Consider the following 23,162-nt stretch of genomic DNA (forward strand, 5'->3'; position numbering starts at 1 on the left):
ATCAGGGGATGAAAAAAGAAAAAAACTAAAGAAAATGGAAGAGTTTAATGCCTCTCTGAAAGGCTCGTTTGATAAATTTGTTACAAAAATCACCGATCTGACCGGGTCTCAAGCAGCCGTGGGGCCCCGCGTCGAGGCAAGCCCAGATGATGATGAGGCAGGGGAAGGTATCCAGTATTTTGCTAATTGGAGAGTTAAAATTGCACATATAGACACCCGATCTGACCCGAAAAACCCCAAAAATTTTGGCTGGGGGCCCCCCCAGCCATTTCGCACAGGGCCTCGCAAATCTCCCAGGCGGCTCTGCCGTCGGAGTCCGAGTGTTCACCTCAGAGATCCGGAGGTCCGAGGACGCGCCTGAATCTGCTTATCCATCCGGGTACACACCGCTCAGTGATGCGCTGACTCAAACAGAATCACTGTAGACATTTTGATAAAACCCTCCTTTGACTTTGTGTTTTTTTTTAAACACAAAGCCAAACCAGACAAATTCCTTAATTTAAACAATCATTAAAAACTCTTTGCTACAGCTACAAGTCCGGGTCCTGTTTCTATGTTCTACGAGTCGAGGGATTTGAAGGACTCACCAGAGCAGACTCCGTGTTGTGAGTGATCCAAAAAGACTTGTATTCCTTTAAAGAGCTTAGTTTAACATCATTTGGAAGCAGATTTTAGGCAGGGGGTGACACACACTCCACTTGAGTCCACCTCTGTCTTTTGTAGACTGTGCCTTATTAGAGATGTCCTACAGCTTTGTGCAACCCACTTCTGAGGCACAGCAAACAGCATGGTGTGAAGTTGTTTTGGAAACTATTAATAGAATGGATAAATCTACTCAAATTTGTTTCTTTGATGTAACAGTATCCTGCATACTTAAACAGCTCACTAAATGGCCAATTTCCACGCTCAGGCTCTACAAAACTAAGGCTCAGATTGCAACCCGAATCTGATTTTCTATTATATTTGATCAGGATCTGAGCTTCCTGACCAACTAATGTATATTATATATCAGAAGTGAAAGTCAAATTTGATCTATACGTCCTTGCTGACATTTCCTAATCCTTGTGGTTGCTATGGTAGCCGAGATGCATAGAAGTGATGTACGTAAGCTAAAATGAGGTGCTGAGCTTTGCTGATGTCACAGACAGATAATGTGGGGCTGAGGTACAAATGTCCTACAAATAGAGGAAGACACTGTGTATGACTGTCCAGTGAGTCAAACATATTCTGCTCCTGCTCCTTTTTAAGTAACCAGACCGTTAAAATTCAGACAAATCTGTTTGGAACTGAATTTGAAACCATCTTAATATGTGGTTTGAATGAGAATCAGAAAAAATAGCTTTTTATGTAGTTTTTGCCTGTTCAGACTCGATAAATCTATTTAGATACAATCTGGATATGTCAAAGATCAGATCTGAGCTGGAAGTCTGAACACAGCCGTGTGAGGTTGTATGTTTTAAATGAGGTAGATACAACTTCAGATTAACATCATCTTTAAAAAAAAATGTGATTATTGATTTTTTTAAACTAAGCCAAAATGCAGAAACAGTTTGGGAAACTGAAATGTCTGTCAGAAACACACACCCGAGAAGCATCAGCAAGTTTTTCTTCATGAATGCTCTGACAGTGCATTAACACCTCATGAACTTCAACGTAATTTTTGGTCTTTTTAGCAAAACATGGAGACCTGGTGAAATTCTTGGACAACTAAACTGTCGTCAAATCATGTACAGTAGTGTGACGCCTCAGTCATAAGTCATGTAGTGTGAACACCTCAACTTCAAAACTTGAGAATATAAGGCAGCAGTTTGTGTCCTCTTAAAAAATGTAGTGAGAGAAGCAGCTCTAGGGGCCACCTATGCCCAGAAATACCAAGAGAGGGATGACTGAATGGCTTAATCAAGGCAACTCACAAAGCAATGAACGTGACAGAGTAATGTCAGACGTGACGGGGATGTGTTACGTCAGTCCCTTCAGAGATCAAAATACACCATCTTCTACACAGTAAATTACATTTCAGAGAATACGCATGAAAAAAAATAATTTTCTTCTCATCAGCAAAATAAATTTGATGCATTTTGGATTAATTTGCATGGATGTATACTTGACAGGATGAAAATGACTTCATAAGGAAATCTAAACACATCCTGAACTATTGCCTGTAAATGAATTGTTTCAGTGAACTAAAATGTTGGCAAAAATTGGTTAATTACACAATTAAAAAAAAACAAAAAAACTGCCAAAATATAAGCTACCCTGAGCTCAAATACCCATTTCTACACATCCAATTTCACTCAGTGAGAGCCGTAGAACTGCATTATGCAAATTTCAGATAATATTAAAACCGCCATGACCTGTGACTTATCTTTATTGATTTAATATTGCGGCGAAACACCGCCGTTCCCAGCGTACAACACCTGAGCTGAGAGTAATCCTCATAATCCTTTCCCTACCACCTGTGCTCATGGAAGGGCAGAGAGTGTGTTTATATTCCCACATTCATTCAGCCTCCTCCAGTTCGGGGCTCAAACTCATCCTGCCCGGATTTGCCACTTTTACTCGTTTGTTTTTTTTTAAATGGGCATCCTGGTCATATTCTCAAGTGGAGAATGAGATAGATGGGTTTGGATAAATATGTTTTTGGTATCACATCAAGCAACATGTGGATCGCTTTCAAAGGCTGCGTTTGAGCGAATGGTAGGAGCAGGAAGAATACGGGTAAATGGCATCTGTTGCTGTGAATCCTGCACCTGCCACATGAGAGGAGTGATGCCTCGGCGGTGGCAACCCCACGACAAAAAGGTGAGCCCGCGCGGCTTTGATGAGAACCAGCCAGCTTTCATGTGCAGCCAGAGGGGAAGAGAGCCCTGGAAGTGCAGCTCATCCATCCCTGCTATAAGGAGAACCGTCGCCTCAGGCGCCATCAAACTACAAGTTTAGACTCACACACACGCGTGGAGGCGTGATTTTTCACACTGCGCAACCAACATTGATTCTCCGAGTCCTGATCTCCATGTGGTGTGACTAACGATGTATCGTCATCATAATCTTAAAATAAGCTCAAGCTCTGACTCTCAGGCCTAAAAATAAGTTGTCCTACTTCCTTGTAGTGTAGTGAAACACATTTCTAATAAATGCTGGGAAAGGTTAGTCTTTCAAAAAGTGCAATAAAATAAAAGTTTCAAACTGATGGATACCATTTTATTCTGTGTTTTTGTTTTTGGCACAACAGTCAGGTTTTGACGCTGCACGGGGTGGTGGGGGGGTTGGCGGGAAACGGGCAGCTGGTTCAGAAAGAAATCCAAAATGTTTTTCCGACAACAACAATTCCTAAAGGGACTGAAAAAAGAACCAAGGACATGATGACCAGGATTAACATCAGCTGTATCCTGTCCTCACACGGAGGTCAGAGGTCAGACGCAACGTTATAAAGAGCTGGTGGAAACGGCTGCTGGAGGAGTTTGGAGCTGAGAACAGACCGCAAATAAATAAGAGGGAATTACCACTGTTGGAGGATGTTCGTTTACACGTGTTCTTTTGCAGAAACAAATGCAAAATAAAACCAATCACGGTTGCAGTCAGGTCCATTAGCATTTGGAAGCTGAGAAGAATTTTTATGATTTACAGTACAATCGATTCAACACAAGAGATTTGAAATAAAACCGATGCAAAGTTACTGAACTAACTGAAGGCAGAAGGGTGAGAGACGTCCACAACATTTACAGCCCCTGAAAATGGAGGTACTTTGCTTAAAATGTCATTTTTGTGAAGCCTCTTAAAAGCTGAAAAAGTCTTCACTTTGACCAAATCCTGGTTGTTTTATTTAAAATCCCCTTTAATTGTTAATGGAAGATTTTTTTTTTCCTTAAAAGGAGTGGTACATTTGCACAACTCCTTTGGATTTATTGTGTTTACCTCCGCAGGGACTTAAAATAAGGAAATATTAAATATAGTCAAATATTATCTTCTTAAATGTTATTTTAATGAACCATTTTAATTAAATTAAAGTCAGCCTCGAGGTGTATGAATGCATATGTTTTGTTTAGTAGGTTAAAAGAAAAGAGTCTGATTTACAGGCAGTATGCTTTTACCTAAATATACTAAAAACCTGCATTAATGGAATTACAGGCGATAGTTGGAGACAGATGGCAGAAAGTCCTACAGTAATTCTGCTCTTCGTACAGCGGGGGCGTCAGAGCGTGCACCAGGTGTATCATAGCATGTGGACCAACGGTTTCAACAATTAGTCAACATTGCCGGGTGGATCTGAGCGAGTCTCAGGGTAGTCATGTCCTAAATCGTTTACTCTAAATGTGTCCACAACTTGAAGAGCCTAGACAAGGTTAAAAAGGCACAATAAAAGTCAAGAGCAATCACCATTTGCAGACCATAATTTACCAGACAAGTATGATTGTGCACTGAAGACCTATAAAGCACGCTCACACAAGCTGAGTTAAATTGTGCCATGCTTGGGCATGAAAAGAAGATTTCCAAGTGTTGTCGAGTGCTGATGGGGATGTTTTAATTTTATATAAAGCCTATTAAGAGTATCTCTGCTGTAGTTGGGGGATTGTGGAAGAAATATCTTGACTAGCGGTAATAGTATTAATAGTTTTACTTTATCACAGTTAGGGATGAGCGGTATGGACTAAAAAATGTATCACGATTATTTCTGGCATTTATCCCGATAACGATAAAAAAAATACCAATTCAACTCCACCTTTTTAACTATGAATCTATCTCGCTCTCAGATCCGCCATGTTTGTCATCAACGGGAATTTTTCTTTCTTCCCTCCCTCCCTCCCTCCCTTCCTTCCTTCCTTCCAAAAATCAGCTTTACACAAAAACATCAACGGGAATGTATTGTTTTTACCGCGACATGACAAATTCTTATCGTGAGGAATTCTTTTGACGGTATATCGTGAACGGTAAAATATCACCCATTCCTAATCACAGTCAATGGTGTGTGATGTGTTAACTGACAAGTTACCTTTCCATCGTAGCGCTTGGCAGCAGTTAGATGTTTTGTTTTATCTTAAGTGCGAGTAGTAACAAGAGTGGAAATCAGCTCATTATCACATGCTGACACCATTATCTGGCGAGCTACACAATCATAAACATGTTCTTATTCATGGTGCGTCATATTTTTGCAGTTGTGGTTTTTGCCTAATGATTATAATTGTGTAGATCAATCTACAGGTAACAGCTGTTTAAAACATGACCCATCCATTGATTTGCATGAAGTTAAGATGTTGTGAATGTGGGTGGTGTGGATGGTTAAAAATACATCTGAACGTACCTCGTATGATCTAACATTGCTAAGAGGTGTGTTTGTTGCAACAATTTGCAAGCGCTTCCTGCTGAGATACAGATAGGCTTCAAAGTTAATTTTCTCCAGTCGCCGACATCATTTGTAGCTTTTAAGTGAAAATAACAGCTGAAGGCACTGGAATAATGGCAGAAATAAAAGGCATGGATAAATATTCATAACCATTAACTAACCATCACGACAACGCTCATAAAACCTGAAAGTAGTCTAGGAGTCAAATGCTTACAGTTATTAATTTAACAATTTAGTGACTAATGTAGAAGCAGAAAAGGAAAAAGGTCTCTACACGTCTGACTCCAATTTCCATGTCTCTTTTTAGCCGTGATCGAGGACCCCTGAAAACTCAACACCCCTGAAAACCCCACCTGCAAAGTGGAAAAGCGTCCAAGTCTCAAAACACAGAGTAAAGGAGACCAGCAGGTGCAGTAACAACATGACCTCTATGACCTATATAGGGGTTGTTTCTGCTGCCAAACACAACGATGGATGTAAACTTGATTTCGGTTGAATTTTTAAAAAGGACAACACTCCAAGTCTTGTGGTTTGTCTAGATCAGCGGTCGGCAACCCAAAATTTTGAAAGAGCCATATTGGACCGAAAACACAAAAAACAAATATGTCTGGAGCCGCAAAAAATTAAAAGTCTTGTATCAGCCTTAGAATGAAGGAAACACATGCTGCATGTTTCTATATTAGTTATAACTGGGGGAAGATGTTTTTTTCATTATGCACTTTGAGAAAAAAGTCAAAATGTTGAGAAAAAAGTCGAAATGTTGAGGAAATAGTCAAAATCTCATGGAAAAAGTCAAAATGTCGAGAAAACAGTCGAAATGTCGAGATTAACGTTGAAGTACAATCTCGAGAAAAAAGTCGAAATGTCGAGAAAAAAGTCAAAATTTCAAGAAAAAAGTTGAAATGTTGAGAAAAAAGTCATAATGTCGAGAAAAAAGTCGAAATGTCGAGCAAAAAGTTGATATTTCGAGAAAAAAGTCGAAATGTCAAGATTAATGTTGAAGTACAATCTTGAGAAAAAAGTCAAAATTTCGAGAAAAAAGTCGAAATGTCGAGATTAAAAAGGAAAGGAAAAAGGAAGCAAAAAATTGGAAAAACGGAAAAAGAGAAGAAAAAAGAAAAAAAGGAAAAAAAGAAAAAAAGAAGAAAAAAAGGAAAAAAAAGAAAAAAAAAGAAAAAAAGGAAAAAAAGGTCAAACATTTTTGAAAAAGCTCCAGGAGCCACCAGGGCGGCGCTAAAGAGCCGCATGCGGCTCTAGAGCCGTGGGTTGCCGACCTCTGGTCTAGATGCAATTATAACGAAGCTTGCTTCTTCCTTCTTTTTGGACAGAGACCAAACAAACCAGACTTGGTCAGTCTTTTCTAAATGTGCTGGTGTGGAGTTTAACAGTTTCTTTTTTTTTTTTTTTTAAGATATTGTGGCTCTAGTGGCCTCTATTCAAGGTGTAGACAGGAAGGGGGTAGAGAGAGAGAGAATGGGTTGGACATGCAGCAAGGGGCTGCAGGCTGGGACTTGAACCCTGGACCGCTGCAGGACTGTAGTCTCAGTACATGGGCCGCTTGCTTTAACACTTTCAACTAGTCCTGCAACACCCAAGATGTAGCTTTTTCTTTTGTATTGTACTATCTTAAAGTGTCTCGTGTAAACTAGCCGGGATGCCCGGGCTGGGGGAAGAAACTGTCCGTCTGAATAATCTTTTTCACTGCAGAATGTTGAAACCTATTACTTCTCTAAATCTACTGCTTATATCTTCCCCTGTTGGCACCATGTTTAAACACACTTGAATGCTTCAGACCAGAAAAATGGCAAAAAGACCTGCTAATTAGTGGCACCTGGCTGCAGCTTTCCCCCCTAACATTCTAGGTGAAAAAGCTTATATATGTCGTTGCTCGACTGAGGATGTTTTTTTTTTAAATACTAAGATCCTTAAAATGATTTTTGCTATGCTTAACGGTGAAAGAAACCGGATTAAAAGAGGCGGCACCAACTTCTGCACATCATTTTCACAGATTTGTGTGGAGATGAGGGGAGCGACACAGATGTACAGATTGGAAATGGTGTTTATGCCTCTGGCTCCAAGTCTGCTTTGAAGCTCCCATGTGGGGATCTTTGGATGACATCTTTTTAGTACATCTGAAAGGTTTATAAAGGCACAGCAGTAATTGACCACGGGTCTAAGGCTTTTAACCAAACAACGACCAAACTTGGGGGACGACTAATTAAAATGCAAAACCTAATTTTCAGTCTAGATAAGTGATCCAGCGTAGTTCTTTAACCTTTCCATTCATCAGTCACCCACCTGTGCCTTGATTTCACTGTTTTTACATCTTCCCTTTGTTTGTAAGGACTGTATAGTCCCGCTGTGGGCCCCCACTAGCATGACCTTTAAAACAGAAAGTGCACACAGATGGGCCGAGGCAGACCACTGAGATCCATCCCCATCAGTGGGAGAAGACTGGAAAACATTTGCTCACTGAACGTTACAGACTGATGACTTGCATGAAAACCGTTGTTTTTTCTTTCTTTTAATGAATCCAAACCTCACACCGACACAGTTTTGCGTCAATTTCAACGAGATCTTTGATGATCACAAACTAAAAAGAAGACAGCAGATGAGGTTTAATGATGTTTACTCCCCTTTTAAAATCAAACTAAGGAACTTGTCACCAAAAGCGTAAACAAGATCTGGCAGGTGTTATTTGTAGCTTTAACAATGCCCCTGATGATAATCACCATTTAGCTGAGACTTAAAAAAATATATAAATAGAAAAACAATTAAAAAAAAGAACCTAAGCATCATGTTTAGGATTTTAATAAGAACACAAGCAATTAAAGCTACAAAGAAGTCTACAGTTTAAACAAGTCACATTGAGGCAGTCATTCTCAAGTCCTTACATGTACAGGCTGATGAAGCAAATGCAGGAAGAAAGCCTTGAAATGTTTTCTGTTGTTTTTTCCTGGGGGGTTGTGGCTGGTGATGTGGATGTACACTGTGACTGTGGGGTCCGGAGGGCCCAGCTGTGGGCTAGGGGATGGCCCGGTTGGGTCTTTTTGGAGGGGGAGGGGGCATTAGCTGAGAGTCCGGGTCAGATGGGCGTTTCCGGTTCTGGGCTTGGACAGCCTGAGCGCAGCGGTCCACGTACTCCAAAAGGATTTCCTTCGTGACGGGTTCCTTGATGCTTTTACACACAGCTGGGAGGAGAAAAACAAACACACGCCAGAGGAAGGACATTACTACACAGATGATGACAGGCTTTTCCAGCAACACTAAGTTCATGTTTCTTTTAGACGAAAAGACCAACCTGACCATATTCAATTCAATTTTATTTGTATAGCGTCTAATACAAGGGTCGGCAACCCGCAGCTCTAGAGCCGCATGCGGCTCTTTAGCGCCGCTCTATTGGCTCCTGGACCTTTTTCAAAAATGTTTGACCTTTTTTTTCCTTTTTTCTTCTTTTTTTCTTTTTCTTCTCCTTTCTTCTTTTTTTTTTCCTTTTTTCTTCCATATTCCTTTCCTTTTTAATCTCGACATTTCAACTTTTTTCTCGAAATTTTGACTTTTTTCTCGACAATTTTCACGAAATTTTGACTATTTCCTCGACATTTCGACTTTTTTCTCGACATTTCAACTTTTTTCTCAACATTTCGACTTCTTTCTCGAAATTGTACTTCATTATTAATCCCGACATTTCGACTTTTTTCTCGAAAACTTTACTTTTTTCTCAACATTTCGACTTTTTTCTCGAAATGCATAATAAAAAAAAAAAGTCTTCCCCCAGTTATAACTAATATAGAAACATGCAGCATGTGTTGCCTTCATTCTAATTCTGATACAAGACTTTTCATTTTTTGCGGCTCCAGACATATTTGTTTTTTGTGTTTTTGGTCCAATACGGCTCTTTCAACATTTTGGGTTGCCGACCCCTGATCTAATACAACAAAAGTTGTCTCTAGACGTTTTCCAGAGACCCAGAACATAAACCCCCCAGCAATTATTACATAAACAATGGCAGGTAAAAACTCCCCTAGTGGGAGAAAAGCCTTAAGCCAAACAGTAGCAAGGAAAAACTCCCCTTTAGGAGGGAAGAAACCTTGAGCAGGACCAGGCTCGTATTAGATGAAACGACAAAAGACTAAGAGATTAGGATGCTCAGGCTGATTGTAGATGCAACTCCTGTCAAACTATCAGGCTTGAGAAGTGTTCCAACTTTGAGTTGCCTCACATCAGGAATTAAAAACTAATTTGGATTTTTTTACGTTTGAGATGCGGGTGCTAGAAATAGTTCTCTCTTCACAATACCAACAGCACACCCATCATTATTATTCGCAGTCTCCAAAAGGGGAAAAGTATTAGGAGCTCTGGGAGACATTCACTACTATCCGTCTGAATTTGAAGGGAACACAAATAGAAAAGCACTTCTGCAATCTAACTTTCAAGGCTGCAAAACCGTCAGGCCACAAACTACAGCTCAATAATGCACTATGTTGTTGTTTTTGTATCTTCTTCAATCAATGCAATGTTTGTATACATTTTCTCTTGATTGTGTAGACTGTTTTTATCGCTTTATTTCCTACCTGTGTGCCTTGTGCAGTGACGTCAACATTTACATTTAAATCATACACTTACAAAGGTTACTGGTGTGCTAGATTATTTCTGCATTCATTCTCCAGCACCCTCTTTTAGTTTTTCAACATTCGGTTCCTCTAATGGGTATAAACAAACAGCAGTTCTTACAAGAAATAAAACAACGGTTTCCCAAATTCAGCAGATAAAACTTTTTCTTGGAACAAAGGGTGAAATTTAGCTTGATTGAACCGTAAGGAAAAACTGCTTTTGGGCTGGATTATGGATTTTTGTCTTCACTTAAGTCACCTGCGAGACAAATTGGCTACGTAACGTGTGGAAACAATGTTTGTGGTGCAAATCCATTCTTTATGTCAAATAGTCACGGAAAAGACAACTATATTACCAGGTCAGTGCCTCAAAACGGTAGTGTGTATTAGTGATGTCACAGTAGCTGCATCTGTTTTATATGCAGTCTATGATCACGCCGGGATTTCTGGAGAAATAGATCTGACGGATCTAAGCTCTTGACTTTAGGAGTCTGATGGGTCTGTTCACTCGTTCATCCTCTCATGTGTCTTCTGCTGCTGCGTTGATGAGATTTGTTGTTTAAAGAGATGACCTTGCTGGTCTAAGTTTAAGTTGTATGAAACTTTAAGTGCCGTCTGGACTGTATGAAAGTGACCTTTACATTAACGATTTGATGTACGTTTGTGTAAAACGTGGCTGCTGAAGAAGAGCAGGGCAGGTTCAGTGGAGTCAGCGTTGTTTTAAGGCCAGACACAAAGCTCCAGCTCCACTCTGCAGTCTCAGCAGAGAACCAGAAAACCAGAGGCAATACCACCAGGACTTTTCTTTTTATTAAAATGAATTCTGAGCACCGTCTGTGCCCTGCAGCCTGTGCCACATTAACAAATGTAATTATCAGCTGAACTTCAAATATCACAGCAATAACAATTATTTAATTTTCTAGTTTCCCAGCCTAAAATATATTATGGATTCCTGTTCATGAACGAGGAATATTTAAAGAAGAGAAAAGAAAAAAATGTTTGCAGCAAAATGTCAGCTTGTTCACTTAAAGAAAAGACACGATGAAACCAAGTTGTCCTGGGAACGGAGTACGAAGCCAGACGTGCAATCTTACACGGCAGAATGCAAGCCCCTCCGCACACACACAGTATCTCATAATGAAGAAATCTAACAACAGAACAGAGGATGATGTGAAACACAGATAAAATAAGCCATTAATCGCAGGTTGACTGATCGTTTTTCACTCTGATAGAGACCCAGATAGAGGAGACAGTTCAGCATTAATAAATAAGTACTTGAGAGGGAAGAACAAAGTCTCACCCATGGCTGTCTCGTAGGAGTTGGGGAAGCTCTTATCCACCCGCTGCCTCATGAACACCCAACTGTCATTGGCAAAGGTGCACTCGATGATCTTGTTGTCGTATTGTTTCAGCTCTTTGGTCGCCTGTGCATACAGAGATGAGAGATGCAAGTTAGCAAATTAAAATCATTTTGTTTTCCTCAGTGAGTGTTATTACCCTTGAAAATGCAAAAAACCAGCAGGATATTCTGTTCCATATAGTGGGACTGATTTATAATGGTTCTGAAATAAGAGTAACTGATGTCAAACGCTGTATGAAACCTCCATCATGTGAACATCAATTTTTTCCCCTCAATGTCATAAAAATCAATGTAGATACTAAAGTATCTATAGTTACCAATAAAAAAAAAACAAAAAACTGTTTGACAAGACTTTAGTCCAAACAATTAATTCAAAAACCATTGGCGCAAAACAGAGAGAAACATGCTATATTCATACATTATAGAAACTGAAACCATGAGATATGCAGCATTTTTGCAAATAACAGCAAAAACAACAAAATTAAAGTACAGCAAACCTGAAGGACGACATCAGTGCTGAAGTCAGCCACTATATACACATACATACAGTATGAATAACAGCAGACAACGTATTGGATAGATGGGAAAAGTCAGCTGAGGTGAGCAGCTAAGTGGTCAAAGCAGCTGCCCTTAAATTGTGTGGTTGCATTTAAACCTTTACGGTGAGTTCACTTAAACCTCCTCTAAAGTGGTCTGACTGCTGAGTACAGTCTTCTCCGGCACATCCCAAAGGTCTGCAGTGGTGTTGAGATCCGGGCTCTGCGGTGACTGATCCATGTGTGAAAACGATGGGTCACGCTATCTGAACCACTCTTTCACATTCTGAGTCTGTTCCATTAGGGAAGGAAAAAAATCTATATGACAAAGTTAGCCATCAGGACTTATCCGAGCACACGACCTTTCTCTGTGGCTCCAGAGACAAGGCTGCACAGCTATTCAGTCCTAATCCCCTTAGTTCTCGTCACACCGTGAATGTTTGAACACTCTTACTTTGCTGTGTGTTGATTTTCTTTAATTAGATTTGGTCTCCAGTAGGAATGGGCGATATTTTACCATTCACGATAAACCGTCAAAAAAATTCCTCACGGTAAGAATTTGTCATCTCACGGTAAAAACGATAAATTGAGGAAATGAGCCTGAAAGAAAGAAAGAAAGAAAGAAAGAAAGAAAGAAAGAAAGAAATGAGCCTGAAAGAAAGAAAGAAAAAAGAAATGAGCCTGAAAGAAAGAAAGAAAGAAAGAAAGAAGAAAGAAATGAGCCTGAAAGAAAGAAAGAAAAAAGAAATGAGCCTGAAAGAAAGAAAGAAATGAGTCTGAAAGAAAGAAAGAAAAAAGAAATGAGTCTGAAAGAAAGAAAGAAAGAAATGAGCCTGAAAGAAAGAAAGAAAGAAATGAGCCAGAAAGAAAGAAAGAAGCCTGAAAGAAAGAAAGAAGCCTGAAAGAAAGAAAGAAAGAAAGAAAGAAAGAAGCCTGAAAGAAAGAAAGAAAGAAATGAGCCTGAAAGAAAGAAAGAAAGAAAGAAATGAGCCTGAAAGAAAGAAAGAAAGAAATGAGCCTGAAAGAAAGAAAGAAAGAAAGAAATGAGCCTGAAAGAAAGAAAGAAAGAAATGAGCCAGAAAGAAAGAAAGAAAGAAGCCTGAAAGAAAGAAATGAGCCTGAAAGAAAGAAAGAAAGAAATGAGCCTGAAAGAAAGAAAGAAAGAAAGAAATGAGCCTGAAAGAAAGAAAGAAAGAAATGAGCCAGAAAGAAAGAAAGAAAGAAGCCTGAAAGAAAGAAATGAGCCTGAAAGAAAGAAAGAAAGAAAGAAAGAAATGAGCCTGAAAGAAAGAAAGAAAGAAAGAAATGAGCCTGAAAGAAAGAAAGAAAGAAATGAGTCTGAAAGAAAGAAAGAAAGAAAGAAATGAGCCTGAAAGAAAGAAAGAAAGAAATGAGCCTGAAAGAAAGAAAGAAAGAAAGAAATGAGCCTGAAAGAAAGAAAGAAAGAAATGAGCCAGAAAGAAAGAAAGAAGCCTGAAAGAAAGAAATGAGCCTGAAAGAAAGAAAGAAAGAAAGAAAGAAAGAAATGAGCCTGAAAGAAAGAAAGAAAGAAATGAGTCTGAAAGAAAGAAAGAAAGAAAGAAATGAGCCTGAAAGAAAGAAAGAAAGAAATGAGCCTGAAAGAAAGAAAGAAAGAAATGAGCCTGAAAGAAAGAAAGAAAGAAAGAAATGAGCCTGAAAGAAAGAAAGAAAGAAATGAGTCTGAAAGAAAGAAAGAAAGAAAGAAATGAGCCTGAAAGAAAGAAAGAAAGAAATGAGCCTGAAAGAAAGAAAGAAAGAAATGAGCCAGAAAGAAAGAAAGAAAGAAGCCCGAAAGAAAGAAAGAAAGAAATGAGCCTGAAAGAAAGAAAGAAAGAAAGAAAGAAATGAGCCTGAAAGAAAGAAAGAAAGAAATGAGCCTGAAAGAAAGAAAGAAATGAAAGAAAGAAATGAGCCAGAAAGAAAGAAAGAAATGAGCCAGAAAGAAAGAAAGAAAGAAAGAAATGAGCCTGAAAGAAAGAAAGAGAGAAAGAAATATTCCCGTTGATGACACTTTTTGTATTGGTATTTTTTTTTAATCGCTATTGGGTTAAATGCCAGAAATTATCGTGATACATTTTTTTGTCCATACCGCCCATCCCTAGTCTCCAGTCATGATACATTTTTGTTTTCTATTTAACCAAACTTCCCTCTAAGATGATTGTAAAGATACTGCTTGTATTGATGCACACTAATAAGTCAGTGTTCTTCTACAATCACAGGATGTTGAAAAGATGTTCAGACCAACTTTGAATGCTTCAGCTTGAGTTAAATAACTTACACTGCAGTACTTTTCCACTCTGTTGCTCTAAGCTATTTGCTTCATAAAGCTGACATGAAAGTGAATTTCAGATTAAACAAATGCATAGGACGTATTAACATGAATGCCCACACATGGCTGTGGTTTCTGTTCAGGGGAAAATGACCTGACTGTGTCTGAAGAATGACAGCGAGACAATCAGAGAAGATGTCAGCACATTCATTCTATTAAATCATGTGAATCGAGTCTCCACCACTGCGGTACTTCTAAAGGATTTTTACTAAAACATGAGCACCAAACAACACCGACACAGTGTGAGCGCCTGTATCACTTTGATCCATCTCTCTACAAAGAAGTGCAACAGTTCCTTCTCCACCTACTGGGCTGAACGGGATCATTGACTTATTACATCACACTCTGCTTTGAGAACAAAAATCAGAGCAGCACACTAACAAAGCTCAAGTGTATGAAAATGGTACACGATACTGAAGATCAAGTATGAGTCAAAGAAGACATTTGAGCATCTGTTGTTTATTTGTCAAGGGACTGTGTCTCACTGAGAAGATTCTTGAGACTTGGAAAATGCAAATCCCCAGGCTCCAGGGCAGAAGGTGAAAGAAAGTGCAACCAAATTGGGATTTTATAATAGGCAACACAGTGACACAAGAAAGTTAAGATAAAGTGCATGTCAGCGACTTCTCCATTAAAACTGACATTGGCTTAAAAAAACAAACAAAAAAAATCAAACAAACTGTTAAGACTCTGACCTTCAGGGGTTTGGAGGGAACATGTGTGACCGCAACGGCTGCCAGGAAAACACCAACATTTGGCAAGACACTACAAAGTAAGAGCTTATGTGATCCTGGAGTGTTGGGCATCTGGGCTCACAGTGTGGGCCGAAATCACACAGGAAGCAAAGGAGTGTGTGAGGAAGTAAGACAGAAGCGCCGCGAAATAAAGCAGATCAGAGAGGGAAGCCGCTGAAATGGCATTCAGGCCTTCTCAAATCGTCATCTCAGAATTTAATTATTGTTAACATTTTGAGAATTTTATCTCACTTTGCAGACAAAAAACAGATGAGACAAACATTTCTTCGTGTGGAGAAGAACGGGTAGATGATCTAAAGCGGTGACAGAATTTCTAAGCTTTCCTAAAGCTCCACACAGCGGCGTGCCAGAAAACTGTGAAGGGCTGCACAGGCAGGCGGGACGCGCAGCTACGGGCTGGATCTCTGCCTGCTGGTGAGGGGAGATATGTTGGCTGCCATTTCCCATCACCACTTGGTGCTTAATCCTTCCAAATCTGCCTCATTACGCGGCACACGTGTGCCACCAGTTATCAGGGACATCCAAACTCTTAACCACCTTGCGTCGTACTATTGTAGAGCAGGGGCAAAGATTTGAATACTACAAAGGACTATGACAAAAAAAGAGAAAAACTCACACTAGTTCCTACGCTTTTGTCTCACTTCACAAATGAATAGCAGATTTTCTAGAAATACTTGACAACTTGAAGTCAGGCTTGTCAATGAACACATTGAACAGTATCAAACATTAACTCCTGACCGTGCAAGATTTGGTTTTCATCTGAATTTGCTTGGTTTCACCACATAAATACTCTAGTTCTAACCGACATGGTATTTTACACCATAGTATATTTTAACAGACCAACGGTGCTACACTCTCGTTTCTACTTGCCCAATGTCAATCTCCATCAAATACAGGGCAGATCCCTGGTGTTCAATGCAAGGAAGTACAATTATTTAGCTGATGGGTTGGCTTTTATGTATTTATTTATTAAGGATCCCCATTAGCTGGTGCCATAGCAGCCAGCTAGTCTTCCTGGGGTCTGCAACACATACAGTACAATCACAACTAAAAAGCACACAAAACAAAAATCTAAACATAAAAGCCAAAACAATACATACAATACATAATAGACAAACCCGTCATCTAAAACAAATCGTATCCACCAAACAGATGAAATTACTGTCTTAAATAGAGTTCAAGTTTCCTCTTAAATCTTTTTTCCGCTTGATCCTAATACTTATGATGGTAACATTTCCAATGCCAAACTCATTTTTTTTCTTTTCAGCTGCTTCCTTCAGGGGTCGCCACGGCAAGTCATCCGTCTCCATCTACCCCTATCCTCTGCATCCTCTTCTCCCACACCAACAGACCTCATATCCTCCTTCACTAAATCTATAAATCTCCTCGTTGGTCCTCCTCTAGGCGTCCTGCCTGGCAGTTCCCTGCCTAAGCATCTTTTTCCCAATAAACTCACTATCCCTCCCCTGTACACGTCCGAACCATCTCAGTTTGGCCTCTGACTTTATCTCCAAAACATCGATCATGTCCCTCTGATGAACTCGTTCCTGATCCTATCCATCCTTGTCAGTTTTCATTTCTGCTACCTCTAGCCTTGACTCCTGTCCCTTCCTCCGTACAACATTGCTGGTTTCACCACCGTCTTGAACATCTTTCCTTTCATTCTTACTGATATATTTCGTGACACATAACTCCATTGCAATCTGCTTGCACGAGATTCTTGACCTCTTTTCCACACTCACCATTGCTCTGGACTGTTGTCCCTAAGCCCTTAAAATCCTCTATTTTATTCATCTTTTCTCCCTGTAACCTCACTGTTCCACTTGTGTCTCTAATTCACACAAATGTACTGTCTTCCAGTGGCTAACCTTCCTCCCTCTTCCAGTGCAAATCTTCACTTCTCCAGATTTCCTCCACGTGCTCCCTGCTCTCAATAAAGAATACAAAATCATCTGCAAGCCATGGACCATGGAGATTCCTGTGTAACTATGTATCTATCTAATAGATCCTGTGTATCTATTAGTCTGTCCATCAGACAGACAAGAAGGGGCTCATGGCCGACCTCCACGTTGAACTCCTACGGTGCACCTCACCACCTTCTTTGCAGCTCTCACAATTCTAACATACTTCTCTACCACTCCAGACTTCTTCATACAGTACCACAGTTCTTCTCTCTGTACCCTGTCTAGGGATGCAAATTATCGATTATTTCATTAATTGATTGTTGATAACCTTATCGATCGATCATCGATTAGTTGATAAGCGGCGTTTTTCCCCCATCTGAGATACAAACATAATTTTTTTTGCTTATATAAAATACAAAGGACATTTTAATGTATTCCTTAATCAAATATTTATTTGATACAAAAGTAACAAAAAGACATTTTTGTACCACAAAGAATAGGAAGAATAATATAAAGTGCCCTTCAAGGCTATTAGTAGTAGCAGCAGCCATAATAGTGTCATTTGTGTCAAGCACATTTTAAGTTCTAGTTACGTTTTAAGTTAGAGTTTTGGCAGTGTTCAAAATAAAATTATGAGACCTGCTGTATTGGAGCACATTTTCTTTTAGTTAAAACTGTAGCGGGGACAGATGTTTAGAGAAACCTATGTATGTAACGGGTGAAGGCTGATTTATGGTTCCGCGTTACAACAACGCAGAGCCGCCGCCGTAGGCTACGGCGGCGGCTCTGCGTCGATTTAAGGCGGAACCATAATTCAGGCTTTAGGGGAGCGGGAGCATATCGGAGAACAACCAGAAGAATATAGAGTGGATTAAAAATAAAGTTAAGCACTGAGCTACATGTGTCTCCCGTCTGGGCCATTGCAGACTCATTGCCTGAGCATGTTACTAAAACCAAACATATCCGCCGTCTCTTTCTTACTTTATGTGCACGGCGCAGCGAGTTGTGTCGCATTAAATGTGGTCCGGGCGTAATACCAGCTGGTGAAATTAAACGAAAAAAATAAATAAATAAATAGATTAATTGTAATCGTTAATTTTAATCGGGTAATTTCATAATGGAAATTAATCGAAAATCGATTAATTTTTAACATCCCTAACCTGTCATAAGCTTTTTCTAGATCTACAAAAACACAACGAAGCTCCCTCTGTGCTTCTCCATCAATATTCTCAAAGCAAATACTGCAACTCCAAAGCTCTATTATCAGGACAAACGGACTTTCCACTCTCTTTCCACCCTTTTCAAAGCCTTCCTAACTTCCCCTTTACTAATCTTTAGTACTTCGTGGTCCACAACGGTTACCTCTACTACTCTTCATTCTCTTATTTTCCTCATTCCTCAACTCTTCAGAGTACACTTACCATCTCACACTTCTGCTCCTGTCAATATATTTCCCTCTTTATCCTTCACCACCCTAACCTGCTGCACATCTTTCCCATCATTGTCTCTCTGCTTCACCAACCTGTACAGATCAGTTTCTCCCTCTTTGCTGTCCAACCTAGAATACAAGCAGAGCCTAGCAAACGCCCTTTGCCACGTCTACCTTTCATCTTACGTTGCATTTCCCAGTACTCCCATCTACTCTCTTACATTCCTTCAGTCTCACTTATTCTTGGCTCACTTCTGTCTCTGTATACAGTTCTTGACTTTCTCATTCCACCACCAAGTCTGTTTTCTACCTTCCTCCCAGATGACACACCAACTACTCTCGTGTTTGTCTCCCTGATCACATTAGCTGCACTTGTCCAGTCATCTGGAAGCACATCTTGGCCACCCAGAGCCTGTTTCAACAACTACACACTAGGGCTGTTCGATTAATCGATTTTAAATCGTAATCGCGATTATGTAATTAGAACGATGTTAAAACGTGAAACTCGTAAAATCGATTTTTCACTTTTTTTTTTAACGTTGTCTGCACACATATTAATTATTGATACCATATTAATGATAGATGGAAATACCTCTCAATACCTGCGACAAGTGCCCCATCGGAGAGGCTCTTTAGTGTAGGAGGGGGCGTTGTAACATGCCACCGGGCATCCCTCAAGCCAGATGCGGTAGACCGGCTCATGTTCCTTGCAAAAAACTTGCAAATGTGAACAGCAAATGTAATGACTGACATTACACACCTCTACCTCCTTCATGGGTTGCATTATTATTTAGCATGCAAAGACCCAGTTTAGTTTAATTAGAAAATGTCTTGTTTTATTTAATTGGAAATATAACTTACTGTATGTTTGCAAGTGCTGATTTGCTGATTTTTTTTTCAGAGATAAAACTTTATATTTTATTATATTTTTTTAAAACTTTTTTTCAACTTATTTTACAGAGTTTTGCACTTTATTCATTCATTTTTGGTTAAATAAGAGCAAAGTTTGCACTTAAAGCCCAATGGGGCCAATGTTCAATAAAAAAACAGCATATTTGAAATCATTTCTTTCTTCTTCATGCCTCTTCTGGAAGAAATAATTCACTGCAGCCATCTCCATTCCTTTTCCAAACTCTACCACCATCTCTGCATTCCTGTCCTAGACACCAAGGATATCTAATCCCAACTCACTGATAAAGACAAACTATTTTTATAACATAGTTACACTACACAGTAAAACAACTCAAAGAAATGCGTGGACGTTTATTTCAGAAATCCATTGCACAACTTTAATTTTTTTTATGATATGTGAGGCAAGTAATGATGCGAGTAACATTGGAAAGAGGAGCTTTTCAATTATTGTCAGAGATTACAAGGGTTCCTGCAGGAACGGATGGATTTATGGACTTATCGCGTGAGTGAATAGAAACAAGTGGAAGCAAGTGAGTGTCAGTATTGGTTATTTGCACTTGGACTGGTGAAGAGTAATTTCACTCTGTGGTCTATAATAAGGGGTATTTTTATTGTGGTCTTAGGAAGATAAGGCTTATTCATGGATGTTAGGCTGATGCATAATCATACTTCTCTTATTGATTAATTTAACATTAGTTTTAATTACATTTTAATTATTACTTGATTATTTTCAGAAAGACTGGTCCAGCTCTTACGGTCACCAATCCCTACTATAGTCAAAAACAATCCAAAGGAACTTTGGACTCCCACCCTGTTGGTCTGCTGTGACAACTGCTCATCCCTTAAAACATTAAGTCACACATCAACAATGGTGAAACTAACTCACAGAACTAAATTGGACTTCCTGGAAGAGACTTGTTAGAACTAAAAGCTGGGCATAGCTGAGCATCTTAATAGGAAATTCTCTTACCAATATAACATGTTGTCTATTTTATTAAATGCAGAAACTGAGACAAAAACCAACTTGACGCAACTCAACTTGTCGACATTTGAGTTTTTACAAGTTTGAAGGCAATACGGTAAAGCTGCCTCTCTCAAATATTAGAAATTCATGGGGATTAGCGCTCATTACTGCAGTCTATTGCATTGGAAAGATAAAATATACAGATGAATAAATACTCAGTTTGTGATTTCCACAAATAGGTGTTTTGTTTTGCTCTTTTCACCTGCCTTTCCTCTATTTCATTCTGAGTTTAATCGAAGCAGATCCCCAGGTATTAGACGCTGCAGCAGACAGGTCCGTTCTAATAACAAAACACTAAATGAAACAAAAAAATATATATACAAATATATGAAATGGAAAAATGATATAGGATGCAAAAGAACCAATATGAACAAACCCTCATAAGGAATAACATCACTGATGAAAAGAAGAAAAACAAATGTTCAATCTTCAATATATGCGGCCAGGCAGCTTCAGCAGCTGTCTGTGAGCAATAACATCAGCATCTGAAATATATAAAATTCAATCACAATACTCAGCAAGCAGAGTGGATGCTTAAACCCAAGTATTTGTCTGAAATCCGTTGTATTACCTACAATTCAACAAGCACAGATAAATATGGTTCTTATAAACTAGGGTAGAAAAAAGTAAGATAATTCTTTATAATATACAATGTCAGATTCAGGGCTTCTAAAAGGTGAAAATGTTAAAAACTAATCATAATCCAATTCCCTCAAATTGACAAAAAAAAAAAAAAAAAAAAAAAAGAAGGAAGAGCAAGTGAACAACATATCGTCAAGAATCACGTCAAAAACAACTGCCCAACCCACAGTGGCGTGTTTTACTTTTTGAACATCTAAATGGTCAGGCAGTTTTGCAGCACAGAAAGATCAAGTGTTTTCTGTGGGCGACACTTTCAATTATTCCAGCATTGTTCATGGATTTAATCCCACATCTAAGGTAACAGACAAAACCTGTGGGCAACACAAATATGAAGCAAGAAAAGTCCATCAAGTCTTTCCATTGATTTATAGAGAAGTGGGCGTCCTTATTAAACCCATTCAGACGTGTAGAAGTGCAAGATGAAATTGTCATGCAAACAGAAACAATAGTTGGAGGCATTTCAGAGTTCCGAGGTGAGGTGAATACTGCTAAGCCATCGCAGCTTTGTCAAAGCTGCCAGTTTTTGACGGACAGCTGCTCTCATCCCAGTCACCAGTGCCAGGTGCCATTCAGATTAATTATGATTAATGAGCTGTATGTGCAAGTCACATACTGCTCTGCACAAGGAGCCAACTTCAGTAAGTGCTGGGACTACACCCGAATGAAGAATCAATAGCCATTAATTCTTTCAAACGTGAACAAATTCAACCTGTCTAGAAGTTCTAGTCTGCAAGAGGATTGAAAATGGATCTTAAATTCTGAGAAGCTTATGTACAGACGTAAACCTAAGTCAACTATTGATGTGTTGAGGATGTAATCCATGAAGACCACATCCAATATAAGTTTATACTCCTGTCAGATTGGAGGCATCGTTTGTGCACTTCTCCCTTTCAAGCCTGATGGCACCCAAGTGTGTTTATAACACCATTATTTCCAAGAAGTGTGACGGCTTTTAACTCTATTTCGATAAAGGTTTGAGGAAAGGCCGTATTTAACAATAAAAACCAAAGGTTTAGGCTGTCCAATAGCTCTGATTTCATGTTTCTATCAGAGCCAGACGTTGAAAAATAAAAGGTGTACAGATAATGTTGACAAGACCATTTTCTGAAGTCCCTGTTGATGTTCTTGATAGGGCATCGTAAAAATGTGCTTTGTTGGAGTCAGTAATGCTGTAAAGAGGTGACAGTTGCTTGAGTTATAATTTTGAGACTGTCAGTTATGGTAACAGCACTTGCCCAAATTCAAGTCCATCCTGACTGACAAAACACTGCTGACATTAACTGGCCTATAAGCCACTCCCATGGAGTGATATTTTAACCAAAGCACATTTCAACTTGAGGGCAATGTAAAGGCTACTGTATGGAATCCACCTTATGTAGCTTTTGTTCAATGTTATAAAAAGATCCTACATCAAGAAAATCATAAGATAGAAACATCTCCTTAGGGAAGTGTCCAGGATGCATCCTAACCAGATGCTTGAACCACCACGATTGGCTCCTCTCAATGTGGAGCTGGAGTCTGCACTCATTTCAGTCACTTGTATGTGCAGCCTTATCATTTTCAGTTACTGTCCACAATAAGTTGAGGGGTAGGAACATGAACTGACTGATAAATAGGCAATTGCCTTTTGGCCCAACTCTTTCTTACCCAAATAATTTAACTCCTCCACTTTAGGCAGCACCTCACTCCCGACAGAGGGCATTACACCATTTTCCAAATGAGAGCCATGGTATCAGATTTGGAGATGCTGATTCTCATCCCTATCCCTTCACACTCAGCTGTGAACTGCTCCAGTGAGAGCTGAAATCCTGACACTGCTAAACCGGACACCCTCTATCCCTCGGCTGCACCTGGAAGTTGGTGATAAATGGCAGCCCTGTCAGAGTCCAACTTCCACCTGGAACAAATTTGAGTCACTACCATCAATGCAGACAAAACTCTTGCTCCGCTTGTATGAGGACTGAACAGCCCGTAGCAACGGACCCAGTATCCCAAGATCCTAGCGTCCCCCCAACAGGACAACCTGAGGAACACAGTCAAATGACAAGTCCAACATACACATGTGGACCACTTGAGTAAACCGTCCTACCTTTTACATGTTTTCGTCATCTCAAGAAACTGAGGATGCTGGAACTATTTTCTGAAACTAGAGGCTGACATCACTGTAAATACCTCTGCTGGGTATATCCACAATTAACAAAAAAAATAATTACAATGTCAAAAAGCCTTAAAATATATAAATCCAGGTAGTTAAGCAAAAGAAAGCAGAATGTATCTGCCATTAAAAAAAAAATAA

General features: G+C 39.4%; 1 protein-coding gene across 1 annotated transcript in view; it reads right to left on the bottom strand.

Annotated features, from left to right (window-relative positions):
- Positions 1 to 7,862: 7,862 nt before the first annotated feature.
- Positions 7,863 to 23,162, bottom strand: part of rngtt (RNA guanylyltransferase and 5'-phosphatase) — a 135,663-nt gene continuing 120,363 nt past the window's right edge. Inside the window, exons 15-16 of the mRNA XM_061746417.1 lie at positions 11,255 to 11,378; positions 7,863 to 8,532 (exon numbers count right to left, since the gene is read on the bottom strand). Of these exons, the coding sequence (XP_061602401.1) occupies positions 8,366 to 8,532; positions 11,255 to 11,378 (291 nt within the window). The 3' untranslated portion in view covers positions 7,863 to 8,365. The remainder of the gene's footprint in view (positions 8,533 to 11,254; positions 11,379 to 23,162) is intronic.

Source organism: Cololabis saira, chromosome 18, assembly GCF_033807715.1.
Source record: "Cololabis saira isolate AMF1-May2022 chromosome 18, fColSai1.1, whole genome shotgun sequence".
NCBI lineage: Eukaryota > Metazoa > Chordata > Actinopteri > Beloniformes > Belonidae > Cololabis > Cololabis saira.